Source organism: Pipistrellus kuhlii, unplaced genomic scaffold (assembly GCF_014108245.1).
Source record: "Pipistrellus kuhlii isolate mPipKuh1 unplaced genomic scaffold, mPipKuh1.p scaffold_m20_p_2, whole genome shotgun sequence".
In the NCBI taxonomy this organism is placed as follows: domain Eukaryota; kingdom Metazoa; phylum Chordata; class Mammalia; order Chiroptera; family Vespertilionidae; genus Pipistrellus; species Pipistrellus kuhlii.
Genome location: NW_023425515.1, coordinates 58841976 through 58861998, shown reverse-complemented (window position 1 = coordinate 58861998; position 20023 = coordinate 58841976). Strand labels below are relative to the sequence as shown.

Here is a 20023-nt window from a genome sequence, read left to right as displayed (position 1 = left end):
CATGCACCAGGCCTCTATCCTATCTAATAAAAGAGTAATATGCAGATTGACCATCACTCCAACACACAAGATGGCTGCCCCCATGTGGTCAAAGATCCTGCCTCCATGTGGATACAAGATGGCCACCACAAGATGGCCAGCAGGGGTGGGCAGTTGGGAGGGACCAGACCTGTAAGGGAGGGCAGTTGTGGGTGATCAGACAAGCAGGGGAGGGCAATTAGGGGTGACCAGGCCGGCAGAGGAGGGAAGGTGGGGTAAACAGGCTGGCAGTGGAGCAGTTAGACATCAATCAGGCTGACAGGGGAGTGGTTAGGGGGTGATCAGGCTTGCAGGCAGAAGTGGTTAGGGGCAATCAGGAAGGCAGGCAGGCAAGTATTTGGGAGCCAGCAGTCCTGGATTGTGAGAAGGATCCCAGATAGGAGAGGGTGCAGGCTCGGCTGAGGGCCCCCCCAATGCATGAATTTCGTGCACCAGGTCTATAGTATAAAATAATAGGATATTTTAATAAAAATTAGTTTTTTTTCTTGAACATTAACTTACCAGACATGAATAATTGCACAAGTTAATAAACATGATGCAAATAAACCTACTTTTCTTGTTCTCTGAAAGTGAAATATTTCCTGTTGCGCACACCAAATAAGTCAGTACAAGACAAATGATGTAGCAATAGGCTGCTAAAATATTCACGGCTAATAATAGTGGAGAGAAATGTTGCGCATGTGCATAAGGCACATAAGGGAAATGAGTGCATCATGATTATAGTAATCAGTCACTAGTGAACGTTGTTGTTATTAATTATGTATTACAGGATATTGTAAAAATTGAGTTGCGAAATTTTTATTAAAACATTTCTTACATACCGTTACATTGGCTGGGCCGCAGAAATATTCGTTGTTTGCACTTCAAAGGGGTTGTATCTATAGTATTTTCATTCAATGAATCACACTGCCTATTTCCCACATACCTTTGCCATTACTGTCATTGGGCACTATTCAGTAATTGCCTACTATGTATCAATTGCTTTACATATAATTGGAGTACTCCAGGAACAAAGGAAACCTAGTCCCTTTTTCCTGGCACTTAAAACAGTTTAGCAATGGAGACAGGCTTTGAAAAACTCCATTGACAGGTTTTGAATTACAATAGTGGCAAGTACTACAGGAGCAATATTGAAGACTATGAACATACCAGAGGAACTGGAAGTTAGTATGTAGCAAACCATGCAATTGAAAACCTTCTTCAGCCCAACCCGAGTGGCTTAGTGGTTGAGCATCGACCTATGAACCAGGAGGTCAAGGTTCAATTCCTAGTCAGGGCACATGCCCAGGTTGTGGACTCGACCCCCAGTGTAGGATGTGCAGGAGGCAGCGGGTCAATGATTCTCTCTCATCATTGATGTTTCTATCTCCCTCTCCTTTCCTCTCTGAAATTATTTTAAAATATATATATTATAAAAAGAAAACTTTCAGTGATTGTCCTCCTTCTCTCCCTATAGCCAATTTAGTTAAATAAACCCTGGCTGTTATTAATCATAGAATATGAGGCAAATTGTTAGAAATGCAGATTTCTTGCCCACTGAATTGAAAATATCTGTAGACTTTGACTAGAGCACTACTTTTATTTTTTTTGTTTTGTTTTTGTTTGTTTTTTTGTTTTTTTTAATCAATCTTTATTGTTCATATTGTTACAAAGGTTCCTCATTTCTTCCCCCCTCCACCAGGTTCCCATCCCACCCTCCGCCCCCTCCCCATCCCCCATTGTCCTCATTTATAGGTGCAGTTTATGTTCAGTCTCTTCCTCCCTGCCTTTCCCCGATAGTAAATCCCTTTTCAGATAGTAAATCAGTTACTTAGCATTTTCTCATATCAATAATACCACCACATGCCCAATGATACATTTCACACAAAAGACATTTCCAAATAGGTCAACCAGCCTCATCCAGGCCCCACCCAAGGCACTCACAGATCAACACCCCAGCCCTATACTAACTCAACACATCCAGATCTAAGCCTTCATCACTTGATTCAGCAGACCCTCAAGTTCCCACAAAAGTTTCCAGCCATGTCTGAGAGGCAGCCGTGGGGTAGGGGCAGGCGAGAAGCAAGCTGTTCCAGGCCTGGCTGCTCCGGACCTGGCCTCTGTTGCTCTGGTTTGTTCCACAACCAGCTGCTCTGGGTCTGGTCACCGCCGCTCCTGACCTAGTTGCTCTGGACCTGGCTGCTGCTGCTCCGGGCCTGGCCGCACCCGACCCGGCTGCTCTGGGCCCGGCTGCTCTGGGCCTGGCAGCTCCCAGCCTGGCAGCCGCTGCTCCGGGCCTGGCCGCACCAGACCCGGCTGCTCCGGGCCTGGCCGCTTCCAGCCTGGCAGCCGCTGCTCCGGGCCTGGCCGCTCCCAGCCTGGCAGCCGCTGTAGAGCACTACTTTTAAATACACATTGTGAAGTGTTTTATCGCCTACTAGAGGCCTGAAGCATGAAATTCATGCAAAGAGCTTGTCCCCCACTGCCATGGCGGCCTCTGCTCCCACCCACCCTGGTGGCCACCTCTGCTCCACCCTTGCAGCCCCGGCTTCGTCTGGAAGGACGTCCAGTCTAATTAGCATACTACACTTTTTATTGTATAGGATATTAGGCATATTTTCATTGTAGAGATTTTTTGGATTCCTGAGTTGGAGGTGGACTTATTTGTGGTGATGCTTTATTTTAACATTGGGTTAATGTGCCTTTGCACAGTTTGTGAACCTTCTTTCTCTTCTATTCCATCCATGAAATAAATGACAGAACATATCTATTTGAATAATAAATATTATTTTATAATACAAATATAATAGCATTTTTACTGCAACACTGTCAGTGCTGACTCTTGCATGTAATCCATCTGAAATACATGCATTGCTTATATTTGGCCAGTTTGACTGCTCATAGTGTTTTCTTGGCAAAGCAATCAAGAAAAGTTCTCATTAATATTCAAGAACGTTATGGTATTTGTAAGCAGTTTTCAAGAGAAGTTTCTAAGTATCTTGAGCAATGACCTTTGTTTGGTAGTCATAAAATTTTTAGGTTGACTACTTTGGAAAGGGATATAATTCTCATGACTGCTAGCATTTTTTGAAATTGGGAAAGTCTATCCAAAAGCCTAACCACCATTGCAGGACTCAGAGGCCATGAAAGTTAGGGATCCTCGCAGAAGAGAATATGCTAAGGACAATCCTTTTCCTGGTGAACTTGGAGTAGCAGACTGTTTAAAAGAGCAAAGAAATTTCCAGAACCTCTCCAACAAATGTTGCCTTACCTTTTATTGGTCTAAAAGTTATTCTCATTTCCAAACCAGTCACTGGCAAGGGAATTGGAATTACTTTGATGGGCTAATCAGGATTGAAACAAGTTAGGGTTTTGTTGACAAGGAAAACTGGGGAACTAGTTGTGCATAGTTAGTAATCTGCCACATAAGCCTTCCTTAATGGGGTTACTGGGTAGGTAAGTTAAGTGAAATGAGTAGAAAAATCCTTCACAAAATGATTTGATACTATACTCTGTTTATATAAGATAATGTTGTTAGCTGGAATTCTACCTATCCTATAACTTTTTTGACCAAGCATAAGAATATTAATCAGATTCATTATGCCCTTCTCTAAGAAGGTAAACTGTATGCAAATAAGTATTTGATTGTAATCAACTAGACTTTTCTTCATCTTTTACTATTACTTCCAAAGGTAGTTTTTAATCAGTTGGATAGAATGTACTTTTTCAAGTGTTACATTAAAATAATATTCAGTGTCAATGAAATACCCCAGGAGTTTGTATGTAAATAAATATTATCTTAGAACCTTGTTACTTAGCTTTCGTATGATACTTCACCCTTGCCCCCAATTGCCATATCATCCAAGACTGGTATTTAAAATAATTATTTCTGGGATGAGATTACCATGCATAGTACATTAACCAGTAGCAATTTGGAGAGGACCTTGTAGGATGGAAGGAAAAAAAGTTGACCTCCAGAGGTGTGATTTGCCCCTGTGGTGTCTGCAGTGTGTATGGGAGGGACTGATGACTCATTAGATCGGAGAGTTACCTGTGCTAAACTTCCGGATTTTTTCCCTTCTAAAGCAGGGTTTGTTTGTTGTTGTTTTTTATATTCACAAATATGGGGGCAGGAGCCCTTCAATTTGTGACTGTAGGAATCTTACTTGTAAATTACAATTACTTCTTACCAAAGTAGGAATTCAGCGTAAGGCAAATTTTTACGATTCATGAGTTGTAATCTATGAGAGCAGTTGTGTATACCACACTGTTTTCATGAAAGCTATTGTTTTTTAAGTAGGAGTCATGCTTTTATTTTTAAAATGATTAATAATAGCTGTGTGTTATATTGGGAAGGAAAATTTAAATAGCATATAAGACTTGAGCATTAAATCATGATGCTTTAGACCTTGTGGAGACTTGGATAAGAGTAACTTTCAATATTATCTAACCTGCACTATAATTTGCTCTTTGCAAGTTAAATTGTTTTGGGAGTTGCTTTCTAAATATCTTTCATAGCCTTTGCTTTTTCACATACTGGTGTACCTAGTACACAAAGCCACTCTATCAACTCAGGGAAATAGCCAAAATGCAGAGACAAAGAAACAGGTCACAAAAGAAAGAAATGGAGGAAAGCAAAAGCCTGGATATAGAATTCAGAACCACAGTTAATATGGTTTTTCAATAATTTTCTAGCAACCACCGATACATTTAGTGAGACCCGCAAGGATATGAAAAAGGACCAACTAGAAATTAAGCATACACTGACTGAAATAAAGAATAATATACAAAGATCCAACAGCAGACTAGAGGATATCAAGAATCAAGTTAAAGATCTGAAATACGAAAAAGTAAACAACACTGAATAGAAAAGCTAAAAGAAAAAAGAATCCAAAAATATGAAGATAGTGTAAGGAGCCTGTGGACACTTCAAGTGTACCAACATCCAAATTATGGGGATGCCAGAAGACGAGAAAGAGCAAGATTCTGAAAACCTATTTGAAGAAATAATGACTGAAAACTTCCACCACCTGATGAAAGAAATAGACTTACAAGTCCAGGAAGCAGTGAGGGGGGTAAGGGTAGATGGTAGGGTGGGAACTGGGTGGAAGGGAGAGGAACAATTGTAATAATCTGAACAATAAAGATTTATTTTTAAAAAAGATTTTAGTCGAGTATTTTTGTTTTAACTGTTATGTGTTATATGCTTAGCCAAATTCAATGGTGAAGTCAACATAATAGAATTCATTTTGATTTGTGGGGAGGAAGCACTTTCATATATTTTTCTGTAAAACAGATATTCCATGTGATGAAGTAGAGAGCATGAAACATACCAAAAGCAATGCTTGTCCATGTTCAGTGGAATGCTGTTGAAACACTGGCATTAGGAGAAAAGGCTAGTACTTAATAAAATTTACATTTTTTTTTATCGGAAAATATATAGAAGAGCATACAAAGAAATTTCTCTGCTTACAGAAGACTGTTATACTATTCTCAGTCAAGATTCTGGGGAGAAGAAGGGTGGGGGGAGGTTATTTATTCACTTCAGTGTTTACTTGTTTTTCTGCAGTTGAAGTGTTTTGGTGGAAAAGCTTTAGAAGTAGAATAGGAACCCTTATTTGAGTGCTGTGGGAGTTGCAGATTTTAATGTTCAGAGAGCCTATTACCTACAACCAATCCTTGAGTGTTTCTCTAAGTGTTTAACTGTTAAGAAGTTGAAGCCTGAAACTCCTGGACCTAGGAAAACATAGCTTCCAATTCTATAAGAATGAAGTACTTTAGAAGTTAAATAAACTCTTATGAGTTAGGACTTCTTTTCCTATAACTTCTGATGATTAGGCTTAATCTAAGATTTGAAGGAGGAGGAGCAAGTTCCTTGTAGAAACTAAGGCTTTGGTTTTATGGGGACTTAACCTCTATGTCAGTTGCTTGATTTAGCCCAAGCATTGTTCTAAATTCCCTGCTTCCTAATCCCATTTTCTTTTTTTTTTTCTTTTTTTGGGTATTTCTTTTCTCATTTTACAATATAACTACAAGATAACTAAGATAGAAAACAGGCCAAAAATTATAGGGCTTTAAATGTGAGTCTTAGTTTCAGTTGTCCTGGAGTAATTGTTCAGTATTTTATTCCTTGAATATTTTGGATTCTCTGGAAGCACATGCCAAGAAACAGTTTGGTGTATAAGATGTTTGTTAGGGATCAACCTGTGTGAAAGGGAGGGGGCTGAAGCAGAGTTGGGCAGAGGAAGAACTTGAAATGTAATGTAAGTCCAACCAAACTGGTGGGGAAATCTGGAATGAAGTATTGCTTGAGACAGTATCCCACCTCAGGCTGATGAGACTGGGCTTTTATACCTTCACTTCGCTCAGTCACCAGGCGCAGGTTGGCCTCTGAACGGTGTGAATGCAGACTATGTTTCTGAAGCCTACCCTGAAGGGCTGACACCTCTCGGGTGGATGGTAGCATTATTCCCATTTTACAAATGAATATACTAAGAGATTTTGACTTATATCATGTTACTGACAGAATCCGCCTGAGTCCTGAGTCTGCTGACTCAAGATCTTGTGCCATTTCCACTTTAATAGACGGATGACTATGTATCATGAATGCCTTGGAGGAAATACCCATATTTGGGGAGGAAGTTAGACTATATGATTATCAAGTTTCCTGACTTTGAAAATCTTTGATTTTAAAATTTGACCTCATTTGCTCATTCACTACTTTTTTGAAAACTTTGCCCAACCCGTTTCCCAAATAACTGTTTGTCTTTAAACTTTGTTCCCCCCTATTACCTAAGTAGTTTCTAGAAAAACTTGTTCCATCTCTTTGTATTCCAATATTTGCAGTCCCATACATGTTAAATCAATAGCCTTGTTTTTAGGAAGCTGAGAATCCTGATAAACCAGTTTCCCCTTTTCCTTATTTCCTTCCTCAAATGCCCTTCTTCCAATTAATTTTCCTGCTGAGAACCCCAAAATCCTTGTGATTTTTATTGTGTCATTTGTGACTATAAAGTCTGGTTTATTTTTCCTTTATAATTCAGTTCCATTATTTCTGATGACTTTCACCCTGCCTTTGTCTTTGTCAGTAAACTACCAACTTTATGATTGTCTGTCTCTATCTTATCACCGATGTCATCTTCAAGTTCTTGGCACTTTTCTTGCTTCTAATGTCATATTTGACTCACTTTAATGTCTCCCATATCTCCAATTGGTTTTGATCTTTGTTTTCACTCTTGCCTGTTTCTTTTTAAAAATATATATTGATTTTTTACAGAGAGGAAGGGAGGGGATAGAGAGTTAGAAACATCGATGAGAGAGAAATATCCATCAGCTGCCTCCTGCACAACACCTACTGGGGATATGCCCACAATCAAGGTACATGTCCTTGACTGGAATTGAACCTGGGACCTTTCAGTCCACAGGCTGATGCTCTATCCACTGAGCCATACTAGTTAGGGCTTGCCTATTTCTGTAATTACTCAATTCTAGCCCTGTCCTCCATAACCTTTTCTGATGGCACTAGTATTTTATACAAGAACTTCTCTGTTAATGACTTCATTGTTATTCTTCCCTCCCCAATCCTTAATATCTTGATTAATGGATTACAAGTTGTATTATATGGAGTATATGGTTCTCCTGATGATCCTTCAATAGCTCTTGAAAGACTAAAAAAATCTTTCCCATCCTGCCAGAATTAACCCCCCATGCTCAGGGTTTGGTTTTCCTCTGTTATGATATTTTTTATATTTGGACTCAGCCAGCCTCAAAACTTACTTTTCAGCTCTCTGTTTCCTCTACTTCATTCACATTGGCTAACACTTCTTCCATATTCAAATCATTTTCTCCTTGGCTATCATTGTGTGGTTGTTTGGAACACTTGCTAGTAAGTCATCGTGCTTTATATGTATAGTTGTTTAAAGCCAGTGAAAGCTCCTTTTATTCACAGTCCTTATTCACTACGTTTAACAAGTTCTCCCTTTCCTTGGTAGGAGCTCAATAAACATTTAATAAATTGACTTCCATTGGCACTCAAGTTGTAACTATTTCTAGAGCTTTTCAATCTCACCTGTTAAATTAACTAAACATCCTTTTCCAAATTAAAGTTCTCACTCCAACTTTGGTTATTTCCTATTAGAGGCCCGATGCACGAAATTGGTGCAAGGGGCTTGGCCCTTGCAGCTCCAGCTGCCTTGGCCCTCTCAGCTGCCCTGGCTGCATTTCCTTTTATATATTAGGACTAGAGGCCTTGCGGGGAAGGGGAGAGTTGTTCCCCAGCCCATCCACTGGTCATTCTGTCATCTAGTGTAATTAGCATACTAACTCTTTATTATATAGGACTAGAGCCCTGATGCACAAAATTCAGGCAAGAGTAGGTCTTCCCATAGCTGTTGGCACAGGCTTCCCTCTGGCACCCGGGACCTAGTCTTCCCTTGCAGCTCCACTTCATCCAGAAGGTCATCCAGAAGGATGTCTGGTCTAATTAGTATATTTGCTTTTATTATTATAGTCTAGTGGCCCAGTGCACGAAATTAGTGCACAGAGGGGCAGTTCCCTCAGCCCAGCCTACACCCTCTCCAATTGGACATCCCTCTTGCAATCTGGGACCACTGGCTCCTAACTGCTCGCCTGCCTCCCTGCCTGATCGCTCCTAACTGCCTCTGCTGCCTGATCACACCTAACTGCCCTCCCTTGCCAACCTGATCTCGTCCCCAACTGCCCTCTCCTGCCCGCCTGATCTCACCCCCAATTGCCTGCCTTCCCCTACCAACCTGGTTGCCCCCAACTGCCCTCCTCTGCTGGCCAATTTGGTTCAGATTGGTCAGTTTTTATGCCAGTCAGCATCAAAAGCTCTGTCTCCTAGGCAGCAACTGCCTTCTCACAGTTGACCCAGATTTAGTTCTGATTGACCAGTTTTTTATGCCAGTCAGTGTCTCTGGGCCAATTAAAAGGGCCTGATCAGAAAGGCAGGTCTGATCAGCAGCCCCGGTGGAGGCTGGAAGAGAAATGGATGAAGTGCTGCTGGCCAGGCTCTGAGGGAAAGAGAGAGGCAAGTGCTGGTCAAAAGCTGCCACAGACACTTCAAATCAGCCCCTGCTTCTCTCTTCAGTTCTCTTTCGAGGCCTGATTCAAAGCCCCCTCAGCAGTCACTGCTGGGTCACTGGGCCTACAGCCACATAGTCAGCGCTGGGTCCCCATGGCAACCCAGCACTGACTGCAGGACTGACTTCCAGATATGTGTTCTGATTGGCCGGTTTCTATGCTAGTTTAGCGTCTCTGGGCCTATCAACAGGGCCTGATCAGAAAGGAAGGTCTGGAGAGAAATGGACGTGGGGCTGCTGGCCAGGCTTGGAGGAAAAGAGAGAGGCAAGTGTTGATCAAAAACTGCCTCAGATGCCACAGATCAGTCCCTGCTTCTCTCTTCAGGTCTCTTTCCAGTCCTGATTCAAAGCCCTTCTGCAGACACTGCTGGGTCACCGGGCCTGCAGCGGCAGTAGATGGTCAGCCTTTGGTCGTGATCAGTCCTTACACCCTGGCTCTTTATTATAGAGACTAAGGCCTGGTGCATGAATTTTGTGCAGGGAGATATCCCTCAGGCCAGCCTGCACCCTCTCCAATCTGGGACCCCTGGAGGGATTTCAGGAGACCAGGCTGATCAAGGGAAGGCACCAGCTGCATTACCCTGCTGCTGTAGCCACTGCCAGCCACTGCAGCCGGCAATGTGTTTTCATCAACACAGCTCTAGTCCCTTCACTGTGAAAAAAATGACAACTTTCTTTAGGCATTTTCAAGATGTATCTTTCATAGGATATGACATTTCTTTCTTTAAAAAAATATTTTATTGATTTTTTTACAGAGAGGAAGAGAGAGAGAGAGTTAGAAACATCAATGAGAGAGAGGCATCGATCAGCTGCCTCTTGCACACCCCCTCCTGGGGATGTGCCCACAACCAAGGTACATGCCCCTGACCGGAATCGAACCCGGGACCTATCAGTCCACAGGCCGACACTCTTTCCACTGAGCCAAACCAGTTTCGGCTCCCCCCCCCCCCCCCCCGGATATATTTCCCTTGATTTTTAGAGAGTGTGGAAGAGAGAGGGAGAGACAGAGAGAAACATCAATGTGAGAGGGACACTTTGATTGGTTGCCTCCTGCAAGAGCTCTGACCGGGGCCCCAGCCAGAGAGAAGCCTGTAACCTAGGTACATGCCCTTGATCAGATTTAAATCTGAACCCTGCTGTCAACAGGCTGAAGCTCTATCCACTGAGCCAAACCAGCTAGGCAGGATATGACATTTCTTAGCCCCTCCAATATCGGACCTTCATTTTTTCCTCCAGGAGTGTGGTGGAAAAACCTTAGATCACCTTCTTGGATTCTTATAACCCAAGTTACCAAGAACATTGCAAGTGGCAGCCTAAGGGAACTTTGCTAATGAGCTGTCAGAAAAGGTATTTACTGTCAAACTGGTTTGGCTCAGTGGATAGATTGTGAGCCTGCAGATTGAAGGGTCTCAGGTTTGATTCCTGTTAAGGGCATGTACCTTGGTTGGAGGCACATCCCCAGTGGTGGCCACGGGGGTCTCCGCACACCCCAGAGGCCAGCAGCCATCCCCCCTGTTCTGCGCGCCAGGCTGGGGGCGTGGACCCAAACCGCAGCTTGGTGCTGGAGCATTCGCAAGTGGCTTCAGGCGGGGCAGGAACATCCCACGCCGCTATGGTGATGCGGGGATGTTCCCGTCCTGCACCCTGCCACTTGATCCCTGCACCCATAGGCTTAGAGTGGTCAGGGGATGTTCTGGGACCCGTGCAGTTCAGAGCCTAAGAGTGAGCCTACAGGCTAGGAGCTTCCTGGGTCTAGACGTTTCTGGGACCCAGGCCACTCAGCGCCTGCATATTCAAATTAACTGCCATCTTTGTTGGGTTAATTTGCATACTCGCTCTGATTTGCTGTGGGCGTGGCAAAGGTATGATCAATTAGCATTTTCCTCTCTTATTAGTGTAGATTATTTGTAGAATCGAGTCTACTTGGCATTTCATTTCAAGACCCACAAGGAAGTGTCTTTACCTTTGTATTTTTATTTCTCACTGTTGTCCTAATATAACCTTTTTATTTTGTAGTCTGTTAACTTCTTATAAATTTATCTATTCTTTTGTTTTTATGAAATGCCTTTGCTACCTTTTTTCTATTTTATCCAAATTTATCTCACCTTCAACCTGTGTTCCCTAAACATTCTAACCATTCAACTTTTAGTAGATAAGTTATATGATTTGGCACTTTATTACGTATTGATCTGTGACTTTTACTTTATGGTTGTTTTGGGGGCATAATTTAGCTTTTTATATGTGCATGTATTTTATCTCCATGATTAAAAATCATTAATTTTTTAAAATATATTTTATTGATTTTTTACAGAGAGGAAGAGAGAGGGATAGAGAGTTAGAAACATCAATGAGAGAGAATCATTGATCAGCTGCCTCTTGCACACCCCCTGCTGGGGGTGTGCCTGCAACCAAGGTAGATGCCCTTGACCGGAATCGAACCCGGGACCTTTCAGTCCGCAGGCCGACGCTCTATCCACTAAGCCAAACTGGTTTTGGCAAAACATCATTAATTTTTAACTTAGACCATTGGTCAAAAATAAACTTTCTGCTTTGGGATCTGCCTCCAATTTTCTATTAGGATTTGAATACTTCATTCTTTACATTTTTCAGTTTGCACATCTATAAAGAACAGAGATTGAATTGAATTACTTAAAATGTTTCATGTTCTGCTAAAAAAAGAAAAGTGCTTTCAGAAAAATTTTAAAGGTGTATAATACATTTTAAAAATTAAATGTGCCCTAGCTGGCTTGGCTCAGTTGTTAGAGCATCATCCCATGGACTGAAGCATGCTGGGTTTGTTTCTGATCAAGGACATGTACCTCAGTTGCAGGCTTGATCCCTGATCGGGGTGCACATGGGAGGCAACCAATCAGTGTGTCTCACATCAATGTTTCTCTCTCTCTGTCTCTCTCCTTTCCTTCCACTCTCTAAAAAGCAAGCAAATTATTTTCTTGGGAAAATATTCTCAAGAGAGGATAAAGCAGTGAAGAGAGGGCTATGTTGTGATTTAAATAGATGGGCAGAGAAGCCTCTTGGTTGGGGGACAGTTGAATAAAGACTTGAAGGAAATATAGAAGCAGATATTCACAATAAAAGTACTCTAGTTTGAGGGAGCAACATATACAAAAATTCTGAGGCAGAAATGGCAAGGAATATTTTGAGAAATGGCAAGGAATTCAGTGTATACAGGGGTGGATAAAAGTAGATTTACAGTTGTGAGTACATTATTGTATTACTTATTATTACAACGGTAAACTTAATTTTGCCCCTCCTGTATATGCAGAATTATTATTACTATCTTTTATGTATATATATTTTATTGATTTTTTTTACAGTGAGTAAAGGAGAGAGAGAGTTAGAAACATCGATGAGAGAGAAACATCGATCAGCTGCCTCCTGCACACCCCCTACTGAGGATGTGCCTGCAACCAAAGGTATATGCCCTTGACCCGAATCGAACCTGGGACCCTTGAGTCCTCAGGCCAATGCTCTGTCCACTGAGCCAAACCGGTTAGGCCCGGCAGGCGTCTTCAAACTACGGCCCACGGGCCACATGCGGCCCGCAGAGGAGTCTGATCCGGCCCGCCAGGTTTTTTGGGCAGTGAGCACAGCCGAGGTGTTACAGTAGGAATTAGTAGTTCATATAGTCCGGCCCTCCAGCTCTCTGAGGGACCGTGATCTGGCCCCCACTTTAAAAAGTTTGAGGACCCCTGGGTTAGGGCATATGCAGAATTATTAAGGGTAGAAGTAATTGAAGAGATGGGCAGAAATATAATGAGGAGAGGGCAAGATGTAGGGCTGGATAAACCATTGAGAAGACTTCACATTGTTATACTCAGTATTTTTTATGGAATACTTTTCATAGGGATATATAATTCTGAATTTTAATAATTATAGAGCATACAGGAATGAGGTACTTTTAATCACATTTAAAACATTTATTTTACTTTGAAGAAGTGATAATAACTCAAAATACACCATCAATTAGTGTTGACTACCTATATTGATTCTTTTGCTTTAGGGTTTGTAATTATGACTTAATTTTTTCCCTTAGGTAAATTAACACAATGGATTTCTCCAAGCTACCAAAAATACGTGATGAAGATAAAGAAAGCACATTTGGTTATGTGCATGGGGTCTCAGGACCTGGTAAGTAATACATAACAATCTAAATGGTAAAGATTCCTAATTTCAATTAATGAATTTTCAAGTGTTTCAGATGGAAATGCAGAAGTTTCTGTTCATCTATTGTACATAAATTCTGTCCTCAAAAGATTTACAACTGCTACTAGAGGCCCGGTGCATAAATTTGTGCACCAGCGGGGTCCCTTGCCCTGGCCTTCGGGATCAGGCTGAATCTGGCTCTCCAACATCCTCTGAGGAGTCCTGGATTGTGAGAAGGCAACAGGCCAGGCCGAGGGACCCCACTGGTGTTAAATCTGAGGTGAAAAAGCTATAGCTTTTAGTATGTGATACCTTGCAAATTATAAGCATTCAATAAATGTTAATTTGGTTTGAGCTTTAATAATATTTTCAGAGCATTTCTCAGTCATATCAACCTTAACTCTTTACATATACAAAATCTTTTAAATGGCTATTTCAGAATCACATAACTAGCTAGCAGTGGAAAAGAAGCTTCATGACATGAACACTGATAATGGAGAGCAGTTTTATTTAGTTAGTTAGTTATTTAATTTTTTTATTGGTTTTAGAGAGGAAGGGAAAGGGAGAGAAAAATAGAAACATCAATGATGAGAGAAAATCATTGATTGGCTGCGTCCTGCACACCCTTTACTGGGGATTCAGCCTGCAGCCCAGGCATGTGGCCTTGACCAGAATCAAACCTGGTACCATTCAGTCTGCAGGCCGTCACTCTATGCACTGAACCAAAGCAGCTAGGGCTGGAGACCAGTTTTATTTTTTTTTCTCACTTTTGTTATTAAGGTATATGTTTATATACCTTACCAATCCCCATCCCAGTTTTAAAGTTTATGTTCATTTTGCTAAAACCTGGGGTATTGCTGTATTTTAATCTCATTCTAGTATTCATTTTGTTATTCCACACTCCTAATGCAAAATCTGATTCACAATTTTCAGAAATAAACCTGTTCATTGATTTATAATCCTTAGTGGAAATCCATTTTTTCTTATATCTCAGTTTTTATGCAAATGAAAACTGTCAGTCACTGTGCCTCTTACTTTTCCCCTGGAAGCTTTTATCACTTAGAACTTTCTGTTTGAGCTTTAATTCATTGGCAAACAATGCATTTCAGTTTCTAATTTCTGTTGCCATTCAGAGAAACAGTTTCCCCTTGATGATCAAAAGAGTTTTTAGGAAAGGCTATACACAAGAACTTTTACGGAAAGGAAAAAAGAACAGCATCAAAAGTGTTTAGGTAAAAATATTTTCCTAAAGCTTGTAGCAAATTCCTGAACCTATTTCTAATTCTTCAGTACTTAATAAGATAAAGAAATGGCATACATTTGGTTGATAAAATATGATTTAAAATTTTAGTTATCTCTGATGTTTCAATGCATCTTAATTCTTATATAGTAGGTATAGAGGTATTTATAAAATTAATAAATACATTGTTCTAATACAAGTTAATAAATTTTAATACTTTAATAGTTTTATTTGAATATTGCCTCATACATAGTTCTAATCAATTTTATCAGAAGGCTAAATATTAAAAATATTATATATATATTCTAGAGGCTTGGTGCATGAAATTTGTGCATGGAAGAGTGGTGTCCCTCAGCCCAGCCTGTACCCTCTCACAATTCGGAACTGCTGGCTCTCAACTGCTCCCATGCCTGCCTTCCTGATTGCCCCTAACCACTCCCCTGCCAGCCTGATTGTTGCCTAACTGCTCCCCTGCCAGTCCGTTTGCCCCTAACTGCCCTCCCCTGCAGGCCTGGTCACCCCTAACTGCCCTCCCTTGCCAGCCTGGTTGCCCCTAACTCTAGTATTCTATAAATGTATAATCTTTAGCCTAATAAATTTATTTTGTGACCCTATATATCATAAGTTAAAAATGCATCTTTCTGTGAAACTCTGCTCCATAGTGGGTGTTTTATTTTCCTTATAATAAATATCTAAGATAGCTGTTTCATTGGATTTACTGGATATTTTAATTATCTATTGTATAACTATTCACAGAAGCTTAAGTCATCAAAATACGCATTTTTTTCCACCAGTGGTTACAGCCTCTGAAATGTCAGGTGCAGCCATGTATGAACTGGTGAGAGTGGGCCACAGCGAATTGGTTGGAGAGATTATCCGATTGGAAGGCGACATGGCCACTATCCAGGTGTATGAAGAAACTTGTATCCTTTTTGGTTCAATTTATTTTTTATTTTTTATTTTTAATTTATATATTGATTTCAGAGAGGAAGCGAGAGGGAGAGAGAGATTGAGATAGAAACATCAATGATGAGAGAGAATCATTTATTGGCTGCCTCCTGCTCATCCACACTGAGGATCAAGACTGCAGCCTGTACATGTGCCCTGACCTCCTGGTTCATGGGTCAATGCTTAATCACTAGCATGCTGGTTGAGCTTTTTGGTTAAATTTTTTCCACTTTCTGCAAGTCATTTTTAAGGATTTATGGCAAAGGTAGAAGCATGAAATGTTGGTATTAGAAATCTGATTTATACGGAAGTATATTGAAGAAAGTTATTAGGAATTAGTGCTCTTCTTAATAAATGAGTATTATGAATTACCTTAATATTTCAGTAGTTCACAAACTTCAGGGGAAACCAATTAAAGGGAGACAAATTGTAGAAGAAATCATAAACAGAATGGCATCATCAACTTATATGGTTAAAAGTCTCTAGTCATTTCTGTTTATAATAGTATAATAAACCAGTCACCATTCTATCTTTATTCTAATAAATAATGCTGGGTGATGTGTTACATGGTAACTTTAGTACTGGGGAATATTTACTATTTGGCTAGTTTGGCTACCATAATTTTGGCTTTTAAAATTTTATTTTCATTTTTCTATAAAAAATAAAGAGATAAAGGGTTAAGCCTTGTGAAGAGAAAGCAGTTGTTTTTGTTTATTTTTGGGGGGATTGGGGTGAGGGACTTCAGTTGTGTATTTTACTTAAATAGATTGGTTCTCAGGATCAGCATTAATTCTTTAGCTACCAGTATATAAGATTTATTTGGAACAACTTTTTTTTTTGGTCATACTAAAATACATGCTTGCCAGTAACTTCTCTCTGTGTGTGAGTACTGTGCTAATTTAAAAAAAAAAGTCATTTGAAAATTTGAAATAAAATGAGAAATCTTTGTGGCTATGAAATCATGATTAATCAAATAATTTTTTCTGTTGTTACTGTTATCTTTTATTTGTTGTTTTACATGGTTTGCAGTTTTAAAATAAACAAATGAACATGTATATGGTGACAATTCTCCCCCCTTTGGTCATCTTGTATTTTGCCAGTTTTCAGAACACACACACATGCATGTAGCCATTTTAATTAATTTTTATTACTATATAGCCTTCTAGTTTGTTAATTGCATTTATGAACCAATATCAATATGTACTTTTCTCCCCTTAAAAAGAAATGTATTGTGTAAGATAGATATGTGATAAGTATAGTAAAATGTTAATGGTAGAATCTAACCTGTAGAAATAGATGGAATTCATTGTAAAATTCAGCTTTGCAATAGGTTTACAAATGTTTATAACTAATTATTAGAAATGAAAAGATACCTTGGAGATCTTTCTAGAGCAATTCATAGAAGCGCCTATTCCTTTTTTACAGCTACATAGAATTCATCATATGAATATACCATAATTCATATGGTATATTAATATCTTAATGATAGAAATTTTAGTTGTTTCTAGTAATTTATAATGCAACTATAGTATGAACTCACAGAGATTAGATTTTTTTGGTCAAAATTTATGCATTTTAGTTTTGATATTGCTAAATTGGTGTCAATAAAAGTTGTACTGCTTTTACGCCTATGAACAAGTAAATGAGTGCAAGCAGGACTCAGTGTGCTTATTTGCAGGCTTTATTTAAAAAAAAACACACCATACACAACTTAATTCTTAAGATTTTAATTTTTTGTTAGGAACTAATATTCTTTTTAGGGGACTGATGCTCTTAAGTTGCATAGTTGAAACAGTGTATTAAAGAGAAACTTTTGTTTCTATTTTCAGTTCTATGGTATCTCAAATTGCACCAAGACACTTTGGGCAACTTCAACTCCCAGGATGTTTTAAGTTTTTGAGGTTAACACAAGAATATTAGACATCTTGACAGACACCATGTGACCTAGTAGCTTGAGATAATAAACAGTTTTGTTCCTTGGCTGCACTATATTCTTGTCGATGATGTCATATATTCACAAAGCTGTGTTTCTGGTGATTGCTACACTAAAAAGCAAGTACTTTGTGCAGCTGAATATGGATCAGGTATTCAGTCTCATTCCAAGGTTTGAAAATTGTAAAATGCCTAACAGTCACATATATCCCATTTGTAAGAATTGAGTTTATTTAAGAATGAAATTAAAATATATTTTTCTATTTATGTATAGTTCAAAGTGCTACTTGGTTGTGTGTGTGTGTGTGTGTGTGTGTGTGTGTGTGTGTGTATATATATATATATATATATATATGTTGTTTGGAGATGACTAATTAATAAATGGAATTATTAAATAGGAGTTTTGTTATAGGTCACTGTGAAAATGTTACTAAAACACTAAGAATGTTGTAAACTGAGAAAGTTTGACAATCTTTCAGCTCAAGTATCATTTCCCACTAAACTGTGGTATTTCCTTTTTATAGTATCTCTAAACTTTCTTAGGGAGTTTTCCTCAACTACTGATTCTAGCTGGTGTGTCTGTTGGAGATCCTGTACTCCGCACTGGTAAACCCCTCTCTGTAGAACTTGGTCCTGGCATTATGGGAGCCATATTTGATGGTATTCAAAGACCTTTGTCGGACATCAGCAATCAGACCCAAAGTATCTACATTCCTCGAGGAGTAAATGTGTCTGCTCTTAGCAGAGATATCAAATGGGATTTTACACCTTGCAAAAACTTACGGGTATGTCTTTTAATCAAGATTTCTAAAGTTGGTGAAAGAATGTGGAATGGATATTTAGTGAATTATTTTGTACTCTTCATTCAAATAAAAATAGACCACAGAAGCATAGTATAAATTTTTCTTTAAATCCACTAGGATTATAGAACTATTACATTTTATTGATAAGTGAGGCTAATGATTTAAAGAATATCAAGGGTCAGTCTACTTGATGTTTATTTGAACATTAAACAACAAATGCATTTGTTCTCTAGGTTGGTAGTCACATCACTGGTGGAGATATTTATGGAATTGTCAATGAAAATTCACTCATCAAACACAAAATCATGTTACCCCCACGAAGCAGAGGGACTGTAACTTACATTGCTCCACCTGGAAATTATGATACCTCTGTAAGTATCACATAAACTTTATCTCACAGAATGGCCCTACTTATTTATGCTAGTTGCCCAGTTTTAGTGCCCTAAATAGTTATAGAGTTGTTATTTAATGTGCAGGTTTTAAGTAATTCTCATCATCATTTTTTTATTCAACTTTTTTCTTCTAACTTGGGCTTGGGAATACAAAAACAAGTTTAAAAAATTTTTTTTTGTTAAAGTCTAGTTGCCATACAATTTTTAAAAAAATATATTTTATTGATTTTTTACAGAGAGGAAGAGAGAGGGATAAAGAGTTAGAAACATGGATGAGAGAGAATCATCGATCAGCTGCCTCCTGCACACCCCCCACCGGGGATGTGCCTGCAACCAAGGTACATGCCCTTAACCGGAATCGAACCCGGGACCGTTGAGTCCACAGGCTGACGCTCTATCCACTGAGCCAAACCGGTTTCGGCACCATACAATATTATATTAGGTTCAGGTGAACAACATAGTCAATTGACATTTATGTATCCTACAATGTGATCACTATAGTAAGCCTAGTAACTATCTGTCATCAAGCAAAGTTACTATATTCTTGATATATTCCCTGTGCTATATGTTATATCCAGATGCTTATTAGGTAAAGGGAGTAAGAGAACACAGTGTTTCTTCTTAATATTTTTATTGATTTTAGTGAGGAAGGGAGAGGAAGAGAGAGATAGAAGCATAAATGATAAGAGAGAATCATTGATTGGCTACCTCCTGTCCACTCCCCACAGGGTATCAAGACCACAGCCCAGGCATGTGCACTGACCAAACCAACACTTTCTGGTTACATAGTTGACATTCAACCACTGAGCCATGTTGGCCAGGCCATAGTGTTTCTTTTTTGAGAGAGAACTATCTATAATAATAAAAGCATAACATAGAAGTTGACTGAATGACCGAACAGCGGAACGATTGTCTGGACGACCTTCCAGATCACCACACTATGACACACACTGGGGCCAGGCCAGCCAAGGCAGGTGCGATATGATCGTTAGGGGGGAGCCCCACCATCGCCCCATGGATTGCCTTGTAGAGGAGGCCCAGGCTACTGGGCTGGTTACACTGTGGCAGGTGGGCGGGGCCTTTCTCTGTGAAGCAATATAGATCATGGAGCCCCAGCTGGTTGGGCAGGGCCTCCCTCTGCTGGGCAATCATTTGAGGAGCCCCACAGAGGGAGGCCCAGGCCACCGGCCAGCGACACTGTGGTGAGTGGTTGTGGCCCGCCAGCCATCGCCCTGCAGAGGGAGGTCCAGGCCAGCCAAGCGATTGCACCCCACACCTGTCACCCACAGAGGGAGGTGACTAATGGTGGGGTAGGGGAGGCAGTGCTGCACAGATATGGCAAGCAGGGACGGGGGCGGGGCCAGCTCCTGGCAACCAGGGTAAGGCAAACCCAATAGGTCCTGATCACTGGCCAGGCCTAGGGAC

At 40.1% G+C, this 20023-nt stretch overlaps 1 protein-coding gene across 3 annotated transcripts in view; it reads left to right on the top strand.

The window, feature by feature from the left end:
- The window catches only part of ATP6V1A (ATPase H+ transporting V1 subunit A), a 55358-nt gene that overhangs the window by 9147 nt on the left and 26188 nt on the right, over nt 1–20023 (top strand). For all 3 annotated transcript variants that reach the window (XM_036447946.2, XM_045583983.1, XM_036447947.2), the window contains exons 2-5: nt 13174–13268; nt 15318–15446; nt 17974–18188; nt 18440–18577. In XM_036447946.2, coding sequence (XP_036303839.1) covers nt 13187–13268; nt 15318–15446; nt 17974–18188; nt 18440–18577 — 564 coding nt within the window. In that variant the 5' untranslated portion in view covers nt 13174–13186. The remainder of the gene's footprint in view (nt 1–13173; nt 13269–15317; nt 15447–17973; nt 18189–18439; nt 18578–20023) is intronic.